Genomic DNA, 18,876 nt, shown 5'->3' on the forward strand with positions numbered 1-18,876 from the left:
TGTTAGTCACCAGTCTGATCCCCTGGGGTTCTGTGTTAGTCACCAGTCTGATCCCCCTGGGGTTCTGTGTTAGTCACCAGTCTGATCCCCCTGGGGTTCTGTGTTAGTCACCAGTCTGATCCCCCTGGGGTTCTGTGTTAGTCACTAGTCTGATCCCCCGAGGTTCTGTGTTAGTCACTAGTCTGATCCCCCGGGTTCTGTGTTAGTCACTAGTCTGATCCCCCGAGGTTCTGTGTTAGTCACTAGTCTGATCCCCCGGGGTTCTGTGTTAGTCACCAGTCTGATCCCCCGAGGTTCTGTGTTAGTCACCAGTCTGATCCCCCGAGGTTCTGTGTTAGTCACTAGTCTGATCCCCCGAGGTTCTGTGTTAGTCACTAGTCTGATCCCCCGAGGTTCTGTGTTAGTCACTAGTCTGATCCCCCGAGGTTCTGTGTTAGTCACTAGTCTGATCCCCCGAGGTTCTGTGTTAGTCACTAGTCTGATCCCCTGGGGTTCTGTGTTAGTCACTAGTCTGATCCCCTGGGGTTCTGTGTTAGTCACTAGTCTGATCCCACTGGGGTTCTGTGTTAGTCACCAGTCTGATCCCCCGGGGTTCTGTGTTAGTCACTAGTCTGATCCCCTGGGGTTCTGTGTTAGTCACTAGTCTGATCCCACTGGGGTTCTGTTAGTCACTAGTCTGATCCCTGGGGTTCTGTGTTAGTCACTAGTCTGATCCCCCGGGTTCTGTGTTAGTCACTAGTCTGATCCCCTGGGGTTCTGTGTTAGTCACTAGTCTGATCCCCCGGGGTTCTGTGTTAGTCACTAGTCTGATCCCCTGGGGTTCTGTGTTAGTCACTAGTCTGATCCCCTGGGGTTCTGTGTTAGTCACTAGTCTGATCCCCTGGGGTTCTGTGTTAGTCACTAGTCTGATCCCCTGGGGTTCTGTGTTAGTCACTAGTCTGATCCCCTGGGGTTCTGTGTTAGTCACTAGTCTGATCCCCCGGGGTTCTGTGTTAGTCACTAGTCTGATCCCCTGGGGTTCTGTGTTAGTCACTAGTCTGATCCCCCGGGGTTCTGTGTTAGTCACTAGTCTGATCCCTGGGGTTCTGTGTTAGTCTCTAGTCTGATCCCCCGGGTTCTGTGTTAGTCACTAGTCTGATCCCCGGGGTTCTGTGTTAGTAACTAGTCTGATCCCCGGGGTTCTGTGTTAGTCACTAGTCTGATCCCCGGGGTTCTGTGTTAGTCACTAGTCTGATCCCCTGGGGTTCTGTGTTAGTCACTAGTCTGATCCCCCGGGGTTCTGTGTTAGTCACTAGTCTGATTCCCCCGGGGTTCTGTGTTAGTCACTAGTCTGATCCCCCGGGTTCTGTGTTAGTCACTAGTCTGATCCCCCGGGTTCTGTGTTAGTCACTAGTCTGATCCCCTGGGGTTCTGTGTTAGTCACTAGTCTGATCCCCGGGGTTCTGTGTTAGTCACTAGTCTGATCCACCGGGGTTCTGTGTTAGTCACTAGTCTGATCCCCTGGGGTTCTGTGTTAGTCACTAGTCTGATCCCCTGGGGTTCTGTGTTAGTCACTAGTCTGATCCCCTGGGGTTCTGTGTTAGTCACTAGTCTGATCCCCTCAAGTTCTGTGTTAGTCACTAGTCTGATCCCCTGGGGTTCTGTGTTAGTCACTAGTCTGATCCCCTCAAGTTCTGTGTTAGTCACTAGTCTGATCCCCTGGGGTTCTGTGTTAGTCACTAGTCTGATCCCCCGGGGTTCTGTTCGCTCTGTGTGTTGCAGGAAGTCTCCTCTTTATGACAACTGCTTCCTCTACGCCCCGGATGGACAACCCCTCTGTACCTGCGACAAGAAGAAGGCCCAGTGGTACCTGGATAAAGGAATAGGAGGTACACACTGCCAGGCCCTAAGCACTGCCAGGCCCAAAACACTGCCAGGCCCTAAGCACTGCCAGGCCCTAAGCACTGCCAGGCCCAAAACACTGCCAGGCCCTAAGCACTGCCAGGCCCAACACTGACCGTAGGAGGTAGACAAACACCACCTTATACCCTGCTGGCAGTGCCAACACTGACCGTAGGAGGTAGACAAACACCACCTTATACCCTGCTGGCAGTGCCAACACTGACCGTAGGAGGTAGACAAACACCACCTTATACCCTGCTGGCAGTGCCAACACTGACTGTAGGAGGTAGACAAACACCACCTTATACCCTGCTGGCAGTGCCAACACTGACTGTAGGAGGTAGACAAACACCACCTTATACCCTGCTGGCAGTGCCAACACTGACTGTAGGAGGTAGACAAACACCACCTTATACCCTGCTGGCAGTGCCAACACTGACTGTAGGAGGTAGACAAACACCACCTTATACCCTGCTGGCAGTGCCAACACTGACCGTAGGAGGTAGACAAACACCACCTTATACCCTGCTGGCAGTGCCAACACTGACTGTAGGAGGTAGACAAACACCACCTTATACCCTGCTGGCAGTGCCAACACTGACCGTAGGAGGTAGACAAACACCACCTTATACCCTGCTGGCAGTGCCAACACTGACTGTAGGAGGTAAACAAACACCACCTTATACCCTGCTGGCAGTGCCAACACTGACCGTAGGAGGTAGACAAACACCACCTTATACCCTGCTGGCAGTGCCAACACTGACCGTAGGAGGTAGACAAACACCACCTTATACCCTGCTGGCAGTGCCAACACTGACCGTAGGAGGTAAACAAACACCACCTTATACCCTGCTGGCAGTGCCAACACTGACTGTAGGAGGTAGACAAACACCACCTTATACCCTGCTGGCAGTGCCAACACTGACTGTAGGAGGTAGACAAACACCACCTTATACCCCCTGCTGGCAGTGCCAACACTGACTGTAGGAGGTAGACAAACACCACCTTATACCCTGCTGGCAGTGCCAACACTGACCGTAGGAGGTAGACAAACACCACCTTATACCCTGCTGGCAGTGCCAACACTGACTGTGGTGGAGGTAGACAAACACCACCTTATACCCTGCTGGCAGTGCCAACACTGACTGTAGGAGGTAGACAAACACCACCTTATACCCTGCTGGCAGTGCCAACACTGACTGTAGGAGGTAGACAAACACCACCTTATACCCTGCTGGCAGTGCCAACACTGACCGTAGGAGGTAGACAAACACCACCTTATACCCTGCTGGCAGTGCCAACACTGACTGTAGGGAGGTGAGACAAACACCACCTTATACCCTGCTGGCAGTGCCAACACTGACCGTAGGAGGTAGACAAACACCACCTTATACCCTGCTGGCAGTGCCAACACTGACTGTAGGAGGTAGACAAACACCACCTTATACCCTGCTGGCAGTGCCAACACTGACCGTAGGAGGTAGACAAACACCACCTTATACCCTGCTGGCAGTGCCAACACTGACCGTAGGAGGTAGACAAACACCACCTTATACCCTGCTGGCAGTGCCAACACTGACTGTAGGAGGTAGACAAACACCACCTTATACCCTGCTGGCAGTGCCAACACTGACTGTAGGAGGTAGACAAACACCACCTTATACCCTGCTGGCAGTGCCAACACTGACCGTAGGAGGTAGACAAACACCACCTTATACCCTGCTGGCAGTGCCAACACTGACCGAGGAGGTAGACAAACACCACCTTATACCCTGCTGGCAGTGCCAACACTGACCGTAGGAGGTAGACAAACACCACCTTATACCCTGCTGGCAGTGCCAACACTGACTGTAGGAGGTAGACAAACACCACCTTATACCCTGCTGGCAGTGCCAACACTGACCGTAGGAGGTAGACAAACACCACCTTATACCCTGCTGGCAGTGCCAACACTGACTGTAGGAGGTAGACAAACACCACCTTATACCCTGCTGGCAGTGCCAACACTGACTGTAGGAGGTAGACAAACACCACCTTATACCCTGCTGGCAGTGCCAACACTGACTGTAGGAGGTAGACAAACACCACCTTACCCCTGCTGGCAGTGCCAACACTGACCGTAGGAGGTAGACAAACACCACCTTATACCCTGCTGGCAGTGCCAACACTGACCGTAGGAGGTAGACAAACACCCCTTATACCCTGCTGGCAGTGCCAACACTGACCGTAGGAGGTAGACAAACACCACCTTATACCCTGCTGGCAGTGCCAACACTGACTGTAGGAGGTAGACAAACACCACCTTATACCCTGCTGGCAGTGCCAACACTGACCGTAGGAGGTAGACAAACACCACCTTATACCCTGCTGGCAGTGCCAACACTGACTGTAGGAGGTAAACAAACACCACCTTATACCCTGCTGGCAGTGCCAACACTGACCGTAGGAGGTAGACAAACACCACCTTATACCCTGCTGGCAGTGCCAACACTGACCGTAGGAGGTAGACAAACACCACCTTATACCCTGCTGGCAGTGCCAACACTGACCGTAGGAGGTAGACAAACACCACCTTATACCCTGCTGGCAGTGCCAACACTGACCGTAGGAGGTAGACAAACACCACCTTATACCCTGCTGGCAGTGCCAACACTGACTGTAGGAGGTAGACAAACACCACCTTATACCCCTGCTGGCAGTGCCAACACTGACTGTAGGAGGTAGACAAACACCACCTTATACCCTGCTGGCAGTGCCAACACTGACCGTAGGAGGTAGACAAACACCACCTTATACCCTGCTGGCAGTGCCAACACTGACTGTAGGAGGTAGACAAACACCACCTTATACCCTGCTGGCAGTGCCAACACTGACTGTAGGAGGTAGACAAACACAGCCTTATACCCTGCTGGCAGTGCCAACACTGACTGTAGGAGGTAGACAAACACCACCTTATACCCTGCTGGCAGTGCCAACACTGACTGTAGGAGGTAGACAAACACCACCTTATACCCTGCTGGCAGTGCCAACACTGACTGTAGGAGGTAGACAAACACAGCCTTATACCCTGCTGGCAGTGCCAACACTGACCGTAGGAGGTAGACAAACACCACCTTATACCCTGCTGGCAGTGCCAACACTGACTGTAGGAGGTAGACAAACACCACCTTATACCCTGCTGGCAGTGCCAACACTGACTGTAGGAGGTAGACAAACACCACCTTATACCCTGCTGGCAGTGCCAACACTGACCGTAGGAGGTAGACAAACACCACCTTATACCCTGCTGGCAGTGCCAACACTGACTGTAGGAGGTAGACAAACACCACCTTACACCCTGCTGGCAGTGCCAACACTGACTGTAGGAGGTAGACAAACACCACCTTATACCCTGCTGGCAGTGCCAACACTGACCGTAGGAGGTAGACAAACACCACCTTATACCCTGCTGGCAGTGCCAACACTGACCGTAGGAGGTAGACAAACACCACCTTATACCCTGCTGGCAGTGCCAACACTGACTGTAGGAGGTAGACAAACACCACCTTATACCCTGCTGGCAGTGCCAACACTGACTGTAGGAGGTAGACAAACACCACCTTATACCCTGCTGGCAGTGCCAACACTGACTGTAGGAGGTAGACAAACACCACCTTATACCCTGCTGGCAGTGCCAACACTGACTGTAGGAGGTAGACAAACACCACCTTATACCCTGCTGGCAGTGCCAACACTGACTGTAGGAGGTAGACAAACACCACCTTATACCCTGCTGGCAGTGCCAACACTGACCGTAGGAGGTAGACAAACACCACCTTATACCCTGCTGGCAGTGCCAACACTGACCGTAGGAGGTAGACAAACACCACCTTATACCCTGCTGGCAGTGCCAACACTGACCGTAGGAGGTAGACAAACACCACCTTATACCCTGCTGGCAGTGCCAACACTGACTGTAGGGAGGTAGACAAACACCACCTTATACCCTGCTGGCAGTGCCAACACTGACCGTAGGAGGTAGACAAACACCACCTTATACCCTGCTGGCAGTGCCAACACTGACTGTAGGAGGTAGACAAACACCACCTTATACCCTGCTGGCAGTGCCAACACTGACTGTAGGAGGTAGACAAACACCACCTTATACCCTGCTGGCAGTGCCAACACTGACTGTAGGAGGTAGACAAACACCACCTTATACCCTGCTGGCAGTGCCAACACTGACCGTAGGAGGTAGACAAACACCACCTTATACCCTGCTGGCAGTGCCAACACTGACCGTAGGAGGTAGACAAACACCCCTTATACCCTGCTGGCAGTGCCAACACTGACCGTAGGAGGTAGACAAACACCACCTTATACCCTGCTGGCAGTGCCAACACTGACTGTAGGAGGTGACAAACACCACCTTATACCCTGCTGGCAGTGCCAACACTGACCGTAGGAGGTAGACAAACACCACCTTATACCCTGCTGGCAGTGCCAACACTGACTGTAGGAGGTAGACAAACACCACCTTATACCCTGCTGGCAGTGCCAACACTGACCGTAGGAGGTAGACAAACACCACCTTATACCCTGCTGGCAGTGCCAACACTGACCGTAGGAGGTAGACAAACACCACCTTATACCCTGCTGGCAGTGCCAACACTGACCGTAGGAGGTAGACAAACACCACCTTATACCCTGCTGGCAGTGCCAACACTGACCGTAGGAGGTAGACAAACACCACCTTATACCCTGCTGGCAGTGCCAACACTGACTGTAGGAGGTAGACAAACACCACCTTATACCCTGCTGGCAGTGCCAACACTGACTGTAGGAGGTAGACAAACACCACCTTATACCCTGCTGGCAGTGCCAACACTGACCGTGGGAGGTAGACAAACACCACCTTATACCCTGCTGGCAGTGCCAACACTGACCGTAGGAGGTAGACAAACACCACCTTATACCCTGCTGGCAGTGCCAACACTGACTGTAGGAGGCAGACAAACACAGCCTTATACCCTGCTGGCAGTGCCAACACTGACTGTAGGAGGTAGACAAACACCACCTTATACCCTGCTGGCAGTGCCAACACTGACTGTAGGAGGTAGACAAACACCACCTTATACCCTGCTGGCAGTGCCAACACTGACTGTAGGAGGTAGACAAACACAGCCTTATACCCTGCTGGCAGTGCCAACACTGACCGTGGGAGGTAGACAAACACCACCTTATACCCTGCTGGCAGTGCCAACACTGACTGTAGGAGGTAGACAAACACCACCTTATACCCTGCTGGCAGTGCCAACACTGACTGTAGGAGGTAGACAAACACCACCTTATACCCTGCTGGCAGTGCCAACACTGACCGTAGGAGGTAGACAAACACCACCTTATACCCTGCTGGCAGTGCCAACACTGACCGTAGGAGGTAGACAAACACCACCTTACACCCTGCTGGCAGTGCCAACACTGACTGTAGGAGGTAGACAAACACCACCTTATACCCTGCTGGCAGTGCCAACACTGACCGTAGGAGGTAGACAAACACCACCTTATACCCTGCTGGCAGTGCCAACACTGACCGTAGGAGGTAAACAAACACCACCTTATACCCTGCTGGCAGTGCCAACACTGACTGTAGGAGGTAGACAAACACCACCTTATACCCTGCTGGCAGTGCCAACACTGACTGTAGGAGGTAGACAAACACCACCTTATACCCTGCTGGCAGTGCCAACACTGACTGTAGGAGGTAGACAAACACCACCTTATACCCTGCTGGCAGTGCCAACACTGACTGTAGGAGGTAGACAAACACCACCTTATACCCTGCTGGCAGTGCCAACACTGACCGTAGGAGGTAGACAAACACCACCTTATACCCTGCTGGCAGTGCCAACACTGACCGTAGGAGGTAGACAAACACCACCTTATACCCTGCTGGCAGTGCCAACACTGACTGTAGGAGGTAGACAAACACCACCTTATACCCTGCTGGCAGTGCCAACACTGACCGTAGGAGGTAGACAAACACCACCTTATACCCTGCTGGCAGTGCCAACACTGACCGTAGGAGGTAGACAAACACCACCTTATACCCTGCTGGCAGTGCCAACACTGACCGTAGGAGGTAGACAAACACCACCTTATACCCTGCTGGCAGTGCCAACACTGACTGTAGGAGGTAGACAAACACCACCTTATACCCTGCTGGCAGTGCCAACACTGACCGTAGGAGGTAGACAAACACCACCTTATACCCTGCTGGCAGTGCCAACACTGACTGTAGGAGGTAGACAAACACCACCTTACACCCTGCTGGCAGTGCCAACACTGACCGTAGGAGGTAGACAAACACCACCTTATACCCTGCTGGCAGTGCCAACACTGACCGTAGGAGGTAGACAAACACCACCTTATACCCTGCTGGCAGTGCCAACACTGACCGTAGGAGGTAGACAAACACCACCTTATACCCTGCTGGCAGTGCCAACACTGACTGTAGGAGGTAGACAAACACCACCTTATACCCTGCTGGCAGTGCCAACACTGACCGTAGGAGGTAGACAAACACCACCTTATACCCTGCTGGCAGTGCCAACACTGACCGTAGGAGGTAGACAAACACCACCTTATACCCTGCTGGCAGTGCCAACACTGACCGTAGGAGGTAGACAAACACCACCTTATACCCTGCTGGCAGTGCCAACACTGACCGTAGGGGAGGTAGACAAACACCACCTTATACCCTGCTGGCAGTGCCAACACTGACCGTAGGAGGTAGACAAACACCACCTTATACCCTGCTGGCAGTGCCAACACTGACCGTAGGAGGTAGACAAACACCACCTTATACCCTGCTGGCAGTGCCAACACTGACCGTAGGAGGTAGACAAACACCACCTTATACCCTGCTGGCAGTGCCAACACTGACCGTAGGAGGTAGACAAACACCACCTTATACCCTGCTGGCAGTGCCAACACTGACTGTAGGAGGTAGACAAACACCACCTTATACCCTGCTGGCAGTGCCAACACTGACCGTGGGAGGTAGACAAACACCACCTTATACCCTGCTGGCAGTGCCAACACTGACTGTAGGAGGTAGACAAACACCACCTTATACCCTGCTGGCAGTGCCAACACTGACTGTAGGAGGTAGACAAACACCACCTTATACCCTGCTGGCAGTGCCAACACTGACCGTAGGAGGTAGACAAACACCACCTTATACCCTGCTGGCAGTGCCAACACTGACTGTAGGAGGTAGACAAACACCACCTTACACCCTGCTGGCAGTGCCAACACTGACTGTAGGAGGTAGACAAACACCACCTTATACCCTGCTGGCAGTGCCAACACTGACCGTAGGAGGTAGACAAACACCACCTTATACCCTGCTGGCAGTGCCAACACTGACCGTAGGAGGTAGACAAACACCACCTTATACCCTGCTGGCAGTGCCAACACTGACTGTAGGAGGTAGACAAACACCACCTTATACCCTGCTGGCAGTGCCAACACTGACCGTACTGTACAAACACCACCTTATACCCTGCTGGCAGTGCCAACACTGACTGTAGGAGGTAGACAAACACCACCTTATACCCTGCTGGCAGTGCCAACACTGACCGTGGGAGGTAGACAAACACCACCTTATACCCTGCTGGCAGTGCCAACACTGACCGTAGGAGGTAGACAAACACCACCTTATACCCTGCTGGCAGTGCCAACACTGACCGTAGGAGGCAGACAAACACCACCTTATACCCTGCTGGCAGTGCCAACACTGACCGTAGGAGGTAGACAAACACCACCTTATACCCTGCTGGCAGTGCCAACACTGACCGTAGGAGGTAGACAAACACCACCTTATACCCTGCTGGCAGTGCCAACACTGACCGTAGGAGGTAGACAAACACCACCTTATACCCTGCTGGCAGTGCCAACACTGACTGACAAACACCACCTTATACCCTGCTGGCAGTGCCAACACTGACTGTAGGAGGTAGACAAACACCACCTTATACCCTGCTGGCAGTGCCAACACTGACCGTAGGAGGTAGACAAACACCACCTTATACCCTGCTGGCAGTGCCAACACTGACCGTAGGAGGTAGACAAACACCACCTTATACCCTGCTGGCAGTGCCAACACTGACTGTAGGAGGTAGACAAACACCACCTTATACCCTGCTGGCAGTGCCAACACTGACTGTAGGAGGTAGACAAACACCACCTTATACCCTGCTGGCAGTGCCAACACTGACCGTAGGAGGTAGACAAACACCACCTTATACCCTGCTGGCAGTGCCAACACTGACCGTAGGAGGTAGACAAACACCACCTTATACCCTGCTGGCAGTGCCAACACTGACTGTAGGAGGTAGACAAACACCACCTTATACCCTGCTGGCAGTGCCAACACTGACCGTAGGAGGTAGACAAACACCACCTTATACCCTGCTGGCAGTGCCAACACTGACTGTAGGAGGTAGACAAACACCACCTTATACCCTGCTGGCAGTGCCAACACTGACTGTAGGAGGTAGACAAACACCACCTTATACCCTGCTGGCAGTGCCAACACTGACCGTGGGAGGTAGACAAACACCACCTTATACCCTGCTGGCAGTGCCAACACTGACCGTAGGAGGTAGACAAACACCACCTTATACCCTGCTGGCAGTGCCAACACTGACCGTGGGAGGTAGACAAACACCACCTTATACCCTGCTGGCAGTGCCAACACTGACCGTAGGAGGTAGACAAACACCACCTTATACCCTGCTGGCAGTGCCAACACTGACCGTGGGAGGTAAACAAACACCACCTTATACCCTGCTGGCAGTGCCAACACTGACCGTAGGAGGTAGACAAACACCACCTTATACCCTGCTGGCAGTGCCAACACTGACCGTAGGAGGTAAACAAACACCACCTTATACCCTGCTGGCAGTGCCAACACTGACCGTAGGAGGTAGACAAACACCACCTTATACCCTGCTGGCAGTGCCAACACTGACCGTAGGAGGTAGACAAACACCACCTTACACCCTGCTGGCAGTGCCAACACTGACCGTAGGAGGTAGACAAACACCACCTTATACCCTGCTGGCAGTGCCAACACTGACCGTAGGAGGTAGACAAACACCACCTTATACCCTGCTGGCAGTGCCAACACTGACCGTAGGAGGTAGACAAACACCACCTTATACCCTGCTGGCAGTGCCAACACTGACTGTAGGAGGTAGACAAACACCACCTTATACCCTGCTGGCAGTGCCAACACTGACCGTAGGAGGTAGACAAACACCACCTTATACCCTGCTGGCAGTGCCAACACTGACCGTAGGAGGTAGACAAACACCACCTTATACCCTGACTGGCAGTGCCAACACTGACTGTAGGAGGTAGACAAACACCACCTTATACCCTGCTGGCAGTGCCAACACTGACCGTGGGAGGTAGACAAACACCACCTTATACCCTGCTGGCAGTGCCAACACTGACCGTAGGAGGTAGACAAACACCACCTTATACCCTGCTGGCAGTGCCAACACTGACTGTAGGAGGTAAACAAACACCACCTTATACCCTGCTGGCAGTGCCAACACTGACCGTAGGAGGTAGACAAACACCACCTATACCCTGCTGGCAGTGCCAACACTGACCGTGGGAGGTAGACAAACACCACCTTATACCCTGCTGGCAGTGCCAACACTGACCGTAGGAGGTAGACAAACACCACCTTATACCCTGCTGGCAGTGCCAACACTGACCGTAGGAGGTAGACAAACACCACCTTATACCCTGCTGGCAGTGCCAGCACTGACTGTAGGAGGTAGACAAACACCACCTTATACCCTGCTGGCAGTGCCAACACTGACCGTAGGAGGTAGACAAACACCACCTTATACCCTGCTGGCAGTGCCAACACTGACTGTAGGAGGTAGACAAACACCACCTTATACCCTGCTGGCAGTGCCAACACTGACTGTAGGAGGTAAACAAACACCACCTTATACCCTGCTGGCAGTGCCAACACTGACTGTAGGAGGTAGACAAACACCACCTTACACCCTGCTGGCAGTGCCAACACTGACTGTAGGAGGTAGACAAACACCACCTTATACCCTGCTGGCAGTGCCAACACTGACCGTAGGAGGTAGACAAACACCACCTTATACCCTGCTGGCAGTGCCAACACTGACCGTAGGAGGTAGACAAACACCACCTTATACCCTGCTGGCAGTGCCAACACTGACTGTAGGAGGTAGACAAACACCACCTATACCCTGCTGGCAGTGCCAACACTGACCGTAGGAGGTAGACAAACACCACCTTATACCCTGCTGGCAGTGCCAACACTGACCGAGGAGGTAGACAAACACCACCTTATACCCTGCTGGCAGTGCCAACACTGACCGTGGGAGGTAGACAAACACCACCTTATACCCTGCTGGCAGTGCCAACACTGACCGTAGGAGGTAGACAAACACCACCTTATACCCTGCTGGCAGTGCCAACACTGACTGTAGGAGGTAGACAAACACCACCTTATACCCTGCTGGCAGTGCCAACACTGACTGTAGGAGGTAGACAAACACCACCTTATACCCTGCTGGCAGTGCCAACACTGACTGTAGGAGGTAGACAAACACCACCTTATACCCTGCTGGCAGTGCCAACACTGACCGTAGGAGGTAGACAAACACCACCTTATACCTGCTGCTGGCAGTGCCAACACTGACCCTAGGAGGTAGACAAACACCACCTTATACCCTGCTGGCAGTGCCAACACTGACCGTAGGAGGTAGACAAACACCACCTTATACCCTGCTGGCAGTGCCAACACTGACCCTAGGAGGTAGACAAACACCACCTTATACCCTGCTGGCAGTGCCAACACTGACTGTAGGAGGTAGACAAACACCACCTTATACCCTGCTGGCAGTGCCAACACTGACTGTAGGAGGTAGACAAACACCACCTTATACCCTGCTGGCAGTGCCAACACTGACCGTAGGAGGTAGACAAACACCACCTTATACCCTGCTGGCAGTGCCAACACTGACCCTAGGAGGTAGACAAACACCACCTTATACCCTGCTGGCAGTGCCAACACTGACCGTAGGAGGTAGACAAACACCACCTTATACCCTGCTGGCAGTGCCAACACTGACTGTAGGAGGTAGACAAACACCACCTTATACCCTGCTGGCAGTGCCAACACTGACTGTAGGAGGTAGACAAACACCACCTTATACCCTGCTGGCAGTGCCAACACTGACTGTAGGAGGTAGACAAACACCACCTTATACCCTGCTGGCAGTGCCAACACTGACCGTGGGAGGTAGACAAACACCACCTTATACCCTGCTGGCAGTGCCAACACTGACCGTAGGAGGTAGACAAACACCACCTTATACCCTGCTGGCAGTGCCAACACTGACTGTAGGAGGTAGACAAACACCACCTTATACCCTGCTGGCAGTGCCAACACTGACCGTAGGAGGTAGACAAACACCACCTTATACCCTGCTGGCAGTGCCAACACTGACCGTAGGAGGTAGACAAACACCACCTTATACCCTGCTGGCAGTGCCAACACTGACTGTAGGAGGTAGACAAACACCACCTTATACCCTGCTGGCAGTGCCAACACTGACTGTAGGAGGTAGACAAACACCACCTTATACCCTGCTGGCAGTGCCAACACTGACTGTAGGAGGTAGACAAACACCACCTTATACCCTGCTGGCAGTGCCAACACTGACTGTAGGAGGTAGACAAACACCACCTTATACCCTGCTGGCAGTGCCAACACTGACCCTAGGAGGTAGACAAACACCACCTTATACCCTGCTGGCAGTGCCAACACTGACCGTAGGAGGTAGACAAACACCACCTTATACCCTGCTGGCAGTGCCAACACTGACCCTAGGAGGTAGACAAACACCACCTTATACCCTGCTGGCAGTGCCAACACTGACCGTAGGAGGTAGACAAACACCACCTTATACCCTGCTGGCAGTGCCAACACTGACTGTAGGAGGTAGACAAACACCACCTTATACCCTGCTGGCAGTGCCAACACTGACCGTAGGAGGTAGACAAACACCACCTTATACCCTGCTGGCAGTGCCAACACTGACCCTAGGAGGTAGACAAACACCACCTTATACCCTGCTGGCAGTGCCAACACTGACCGTGGGAGGTAGACAAACACCACCTTATACCCTGCTGGCAGTGCCAACACTGACTGTAGGAGGTAGACAAACACCACCTTATACCCTGCTGGCAGTGCCAACACTGACCCTAGGAGGTGAGACAAACACCACCTTATACCCTGCTGGCAGTGCCAACACTGACTGTAGGAGGTAGACAAACACCACCTTATACCCTGCTGGCAGTGCCAACACTGACTGTAGGAGGAGACAAACACCACCTTATACCCTGCTGGCAGTGCCAACACTGACCGTAGGAGGTAGACAAACACCACCTTATACCCTGCTGGCAGTGCCAACACTGACTGTAGGAGGTAGACAAACACCACCTTATACCCTGCTGGCAGTGCCAACACTGACTGTAGGAGGTAGACAAACACCACCTTATACCCTGCTGGCAGTGCCAACACTGACCGTGGGAGGTAGACAAACACCACCTTATACCCTGCTGGCAGTGCCAACACTGACTGTAGGAGGTAGACAAACACCACCTTACACCCTGCTGGCAGTGCCAACACTGACCGTAGGAGGTAGACAAACACCACCTTACACCCTGCTGGCAGTGCCAACACTGACCGTAGGAGGTAGACAAACACCACCTTATACCCTGCTGGCAGTGCCAACACTGACCGTAGGAGGTAGACAAACACCACCTTATACCCTGCTGGCAGTGCCAACACTGACTGTAGGAGGTAGACAAACACCACCTTATACCCTGCTGGCAGTGCCAACACTGACTGTAGGAGGTAGACAAACACCACCTTATACCCTGCTGGCAGTGCCAACACTGACTGTAGGAGGTAGACAAACACCACCTTATACCCTGCTGGCAGTGCCAACACTGACTGTAGGAGGTAGACAAACACCACCTTATACCCTGCTGGCAGTGCCAACACTGACTGTAGGAGGTAGACAAACACCACCTTATACCCTGCTGGCAGTGCCAACACTGACTGTAGGAGGTAGACAAACACCACCTTACACCCTGCTGGCAGTGCCAACACTGACCGTAGGAGGTAGACAAACACCACCTTATACCCTGCTGGCAGTGCCAACACTGACTGTAGGAGGTAGACAAACACCACCTTATACCCTGCTGGCAGTGCCAACACTGACTGTAGGAGGTAGACAAACACCACCTTATACCCTGCTGGCAGTGCCAACACTGACTGTAGGAGGTAGACAAACACCACCTTATACCCTGCTGGCAGTGCCAACACTGACCGTAGGAGGTAGACAAACACCACCTTAAAAGCTGTCCAGTAACATGCTATACATCAGGTCAGGCTGTCCAGTAATACATCAGGTCAGGCTGTCCAGTAATACATCAGGTCAGGCTGTCCAGTAACATGCTATACATCAGGTCAGGCTGTCCAGTAATACATCAGGTCAGGCTGTCCAGTAACATGCTATACATCAGGTCAGGCTGTCCAGTAACATGCTATACATCAGGTCAGGCTGTCCAGTAACATGCTATACATCAGGTCAGGCTGTCCAGTAATACATCAGGTCAGGCTGTCCAGTAATACATCAGGTCAGGCTGTCCAGTAACATGCTATACATCAGGTCAGGCTGTCCAGTAATACATCAGGTCAGGCTGTCCAGTAACATGCTATACATCAGGTCAGGCTGTCCAGTAATACATCAGGTCAGGCTGTCCAGTAACATGCTATACATCAGGTCAGGCTGTCCAGTAACACACTATACATTAGGTCCCCTATCCACACGGGCCGAGGTCAGGCCCCTATCCACACGGGCCGAGGTCAGGCCCCTATCCACACGGGCCGAGGTCAGGTAAAGTTGACTTCTCCTGTCTTCCTCTAGTGCTGCAGAGTGAGGAGCCATTCATCGTGCGTTTGCTGTTTGAGCCTTCTGGACGTCCAGACTCCCAGCAGGACTACTACCTGACTGCCAAGGAGAACCTGTGTGTGGTGTGTGGCAAGAACAACTCTTATATCAGGTGAGGAGAACCTGTGTGGTTGGTGAGGAGAACCTGTGTGGTTGGTGAGGAGAACCTGTGTGGTTGGTGAGGAGAACCTGTGTGGTTGGTGAGGAGAACCTGTGTGGTTGGTGAGGAGAACCTGTGTGGTTGGTGAGGAGAACCTGTGTGGTTGGTGAGGAGAACCTGTGTGGTTGGTGAGGAGAACGACTATTTAGCAGTGTTAGTTCCCCTCTGTGTTGAGGGCCGACTGGTTGCCCTCTGCGTTGAGGGCCGACTGGTTGCCCTCTGCGTTGAGGGCCGACTGGTTGCCTCTGCGTTGAGGGCCGACTGGTTGCCGTCTGCGTTGAGGGCCGACTGGTTGCCGTCTGCGTTGAGGGCCGACTAAATTTGCCGTCTGCGTTGAGGGCCGACTGGTTCCCTCTGCGTTGAGGGCCGACTGGTCCCCTCTGCGTTGAGGGCCGACTGGTTCCCGTCTGCGTTGAGGGCCGACTGGTTGCCGTCTGCGTTGAGGGCCGACTGGTTGCCGTCTGCGTTGAGGGCCGACTGGCTGCCGTCTGCGTTGAGGGCCGACTGGTTGCCCTCTGCGTTGAGGGCCGACTGGTTCCGTCTGCGTTGAGGGCCGACTGGTTGCCCTGTGCGTTGAGGGCCGACTGGTTCCCCTGTGCGTTGAGGGCCGACTGGTTCCCCTGTGCGTTGAGGGCCGACTGGTTCCCCTGTGCGTTGAGGGCCGACTGGTTCCCCTGTGCGTTGAGGGCCGACTGGTTCCCCTGTGCGTTGAGGGCCGACTGGTTCCCCTGTGCGTTGAGGGCCGACTGGTTGCCCTCTGCGTTGAGGGCCGACTGGTTCCCCTGTGCGTTGAGGGCCGACTGGTTCCCCTGTGCGTTGAGGGCCGACTGGTTCCCCTGTGCGTTGAGGGCCGACTGGTTGCCCTCTGCGTTGAGGGCCGACTGGTTGCCCTCTGCGTTGAGGGCCGACTGGTTCCCCTGTGCGTTGAGGGCCGACTGGTTGCCCTCTGCGTTGAGGGCCGACTGGTTGCCCTCTGCGTTGAGGGCCGACTGGTTGCCGTCTCATCTTACCCCCCTACAGGAAGAACATCGTTCCTCATGAATACAAACGTCACTTCCCCTCGGAGATGAAGGACCACAACTCCCATGACATCTTGCTGCTGTGCACTTCCTGTCACGCGGCCTCCAACATGCACGACGGCTTCCTGAAGCAGCAGCTGGCTGATGAGCATGGCGCGCCCCCAGGTAGGGCTGGGAAGTGTGTGAGAGGGTTGGGAATTGCGAGGCACCTCACCATAGGATATTATCACCATACTGAGGTGTTCTCATGTATTCTGAGTGAATTTATATGCATCTCTATTCTATATTTAGTCATTTTATTGTGATTTGATATATTGATTTTATGTTCCAAACATTGTCTGCTGCAGAGGGACAAGAGAAGTTGAGAAAATAACTTTTAATCAGTCATGGAAATAAAAGTGTTAAAACCATGTTGGCTCAATATATTGTTGAGATATTCAACTGTGTGGATATTTATCCTCCCCTCCCCAGGGTGTGAGGAGGGCGTATGTCTCCTGGAGGACTCTGACCGCAGGAGGGTCGTTCTGCCGCCCGAGCCCTGCTCACCGTGGGGCGGGGCTTCCAGAGGCCAGGAGAGATGAGCTACAGAAGGTCATAAGGTCCTTCTTCAACGACACCGACGTGGAGCTGACTCCTGAGACACTTCAGAGTGCTGCAGGCCTGGAGACCAGGTGAGGGTCTGCTAACCTGACGGGCCTCCGCTCTGAGCCGGTTCCTATCGAGATGTTTAGTTCTTGTTTCTTCTTCTTGCTCTTTGGTATCCAGGTATCTGTCGAGTTTTTATAATGAAGAAATTGATTTTGATTACCCTGCCCTCTCCCAGGATCTTCAATGAGAGCTACGTTCCCCACGGGCTGAAGGTGGTGAAGGCGACCGCCGAGCAGGGCCTGAAGGGATTAATGGAGCTGGAGCACGATGGAGGCAACACTTCCTGTCTACCATGACACTCGCTACCTTCCTTCTCTCTGGTCTGTCAGCCACAACCACAACAAGTTACTACGTTACGGAGAGGACCTTCCCATCCAGCTGAACTGACCCACAGTCACCACACCAGTCTGGTGCCCAGGCTACATCTGTCTGGTGCCCAGGCTATATCTGTCTGGTGCCCAGGCTATATCTGTCTGGTGCCCAGGCTACATCTGTCTGGTGCCCAGGCTACATCTGTCTGGTGCCCAGGCTACATCTGTCTGGTGCCCAGGCTACATCTGTCTGGTGCCCAGGCTACATCTGTCTGGTGCCCAGGCTACATCTGTCTGGTGCCCAGGCTACATCTGTCTGGTGCCCAGGCTACATCTGTCTGGTGCCCAGGCTACATCTGTCTGGTGCCCAGGCTACATCTGTCTGGGGCCCAGGCTACATCTGTCTGGGGCCCAGGCTACATCTGTCTGGGGCCCAGGCTCAATTGTCTGGTGCCCAGGCTGGATCTGTCTGGTTCCCAGGCTGATCACATCAGCTGTTACAGCCTCTAGTCCAGCTCTACCTGGGGTCCAGCCTCTACCTGGGGTCCAGCCTCTACCTGGGTCCAGCCTCTACCTGGGTCCAGCCTCTACCTGGGGTCCAGCTCTACCTGGGGTCCAGCCTCTACCTGGGGAGCCTCTACCTGGGGATTACACAGTACCCCAGAGAACAGACTAATGCCTACAGGTGAAGGGTTGGATTCTGTGTGTTCAGTGCCTGCGATCCTCCTCAGTCTACTGTTGGCTAGACGAGGACATCTGTTGCTCTAATCTGCTTGTGGTGCCTTACA

At 53.5% G+C, this 18,876-nt stretch overlaps 1 protein-coding gene across 1 annotated transcript in view; it reads left to right on the top strand.

Moving 5' to 3' along the window:
• Positions 1–18,581, top strand: part of LOC118362110 (exonuclease 3'-5' domain-containing protein 2) — a 31,099-nt gene extending 12,518 nt beyond the window's left edge. Inside the window, 9 exon segments of the mRNA XM_052507054.1 lie at positions 1,762–1,868; positions 15,927–16,062; positions 17,131–17,294; positions 17,601–17,645; positions 17,648–17,673; positions 17,676–17,800; positions 17,953–18,038; positions 18,041–18,070; positions 18,073–18,581. Of these exon segments, the coding sequence (XP_052363014.1) occupies positions 1,762–1,868; positions 15,927–16,062; positions 17,131–17,294; positions 17,601–17,645; positions 17,648–17,673; positions 17,676–17,800; positions 17,953–18,038; positions 18,041–18,070; positions 18,073–18,164 (811 nt within the window). The 3' untranslated portion in view covers positions 18,165–18,581.
• The last annotated feature ends 295 nt before the right edge of the window (positions 18,582–18,876 follow it).

Source organism: Oncorhynchus keta, unplaced genomic scaffold (genome assembly GCF_023373465.1).
Source record: "Oncorhynchus keta strain PuntledgeMale-10-30-2019 unplaced genomic scaffold, Oket_V2 Un_contig_2848_pilon_pilon, whole genome shotgun sequence".
Taxonomy (NCBI): Eukaryota; Metazoa; Chordata; class Actinopteri; order Salmoniformes; family Salmonidae; genus Oncorhynchus; species Oncorhynchus keta.